Here is a 1,961-nt window from a genome sequence, read left to right as displayed (position 1 = left end):
AGCTCCTATTTGGAATTAGTAAGCCTACAGACTAGAAATAAAATATGTAAGTATTGGTATCGGTATATGCAATACCAGCCTGGGTATTACTTGGTATTAGAATGTAAATGAAGTAAGTGTATCGCACATCACTAGTGATTGGTTGGCTTGGTAGAATCACATTTCCTCCTGTGCATTTCCAGCTTGTTCTCATGCGTGGCCGCTGCCCTCACTGTGCCAAGCACTGAAAAGATGACCCCAGATTCATGTTAAAAAAGTTACACATCACAGATTCTTCCAGGGAGGGGGGGTTACTTGTATGTTGCCATGGGTTGTGTGCAATTACTGAAAGATGAATTGGTGGAAGAAAGGCCAAAATGAAATTAAGTATGGTTTCAATTTGTTGGGTTCATTTAATTGTGAATGAACCAGTTATCACTATCTAACCGTTGTATTTAATTTTGTGACTCTCCTTGCAGTGCCGTTGATTTCTATCACAGAAATCGTAGCCCTGGCTGGCGAGGATGTCAGTTTGCCATGTCACCTTAAACCTGCAGTTGGTGCCAGTTCTGAGACAGTGGTGTGGACCAAACCTGGTTTGGACCCAAACTACATCCATGTTCAAAAAGATGGACGACTTATGTGTCAGAGCCAAAATCCATCCTATCATTATCGTACAAGACTGTTTAAGGATGAACATGGAAACATCTTCCTGAAACTCTTTGCTGTGAGAATCTCTGACTCAGGAAAATACTTTTGTTTCCTTCCATCAATACAGAAAAAAGCTTCCGTCCAACTTACTGTTGGTGAGTCAGACTGGAGCTTTATTCAGATAATAATTTAAAAGTTGCACTCTTTTTGTTTGTACCTTGTTCTGCTAGCATGACCAAAGCACAGGGGTGATTATTTAAAAATGTTCAGTTCGAACCCTGTTCTAAGATTTGATGCTATGAATACAAAATGTTTCATAATGACAGGCAGGGCTGGACTGGGACAAAACATTGACCCAGGCATTTTTGACCGAGGCGGCCCACCACAATTAGTTGGACACCCCTCATCAATAAACCATCCTTATATAATATGTGTACCTAATGTAATATTCCCTCAAACCACTATCAAGCTGACTAGTAAGTGCGGTGAATAAGTGTTCCGGTGCAAGTGGATCAGTGTACACATTCATGTTTAATAACACCCTAGTAATCAGAGGTGGCCATGGAGTACACGACACATCCTGAAGTACAAGTAATTTTTAAAGGAAAAAAAAAAACTCTGCTAGAAGTCACAGTATCACTTGAAATTGTTATTAAAGAATCAAACCTCCGGGTTCTGACAACAGAGGGGAGGTGGTGGTGGCTGGTAAGAGTCCAATGTCAGTATAGAAAATGACCAAATGGGCCACTGCTGTCCCAGCTTTATGGGTCTTTTTTATTTTATTAATTTTTGATAAAGAATTTAAATTATATCTGACCCCAGTTCAGCCCTGATGACAGACTATAACTGCCTCCTTAGATAATAAAATAAATCATGTCTGTTATTTGTTATAGTTTCCAATTGCGAGAAGTCAAGGCTGATTTGTTCACATCAACCAATCGTAGCCCTGGCTGGTGATGATGCCATTTTGCCATGTCGGCTTGAACCTGCAGTCAGTGCCAGTTCCAAGACAATAGTGTGGACCAAACCTGATTTAATCCCAAAGTACATCCATGTTCACCATGAAGGACAAATTATGTGTCCGAGACAAAATCCATCTTATATTAACCGAACAAATCTCTTTGAGCAAGAACTGAAAAATGGAAACCTCTCCCTGAAACTCAGCTCTGTAAAAATCCAGGATGCAGGAAAATACTTTTGCCAACTTCAATCAATGCAGGAGGAAGCTTCCACCCAACTCACTGTTGGTGAGTCAGCCTTTTTTGTGATGATCATTAAATTTCCTGTGACACACTACTTTTGTTTATATCATATGTTCTACTAGCAGCCCA

At 40.1% G+C, this 1,961-nt stretch overlaps 1 protein-coding gene across 1 annotated transcript in view; it reads left to right on the top strand.

The window, feature by feature from the left end:
* Positions 1–458: 458 nt before the first annotated feature.
* The window catches only part of LOC123966420 (butyrophilin-like protein 2), a gene marked incomplete at both ends in the record, with an annotated part of 9,242 nt that continues 7,739 nt past the window's right edge, over positions 459–1,961 (top strand). The window contains 2 exons of the mRNA XM_046042586.1: positions 459–785; positions 1,524–1,877. Of these exons, the coding sequence (XP_045898542.1) occupies positions 459–785; positions 1,524–1,877 (681 nt within the window). The remainder of the gene's footprint in view (positions 786–1,523; positions 1,878–1,961) is intronic.

Source organism: Micropterus dolomieu, unplaced genomic scaffold (assembly GCF_021292245.1).
Source record: "Micropterus dolomieu isolate WLL.071019.BEF.003 ecotype Adirondacks unplaced genomic scaffold, ASM2129224v1 contig_13386, whole genome shotgun sequence".
Classification (NCBI taxonomy): Eukaryota; Metazoa; Chordata; class Actinopteri; order Centrarchiformes; family Centrarchidae; genus Micropterus; species Micropterus dolomieu.
Note: the sequence above shows the minus strand (reverse complement) of the source record. Positions and strands in the feature narration are given on the sequence as shown.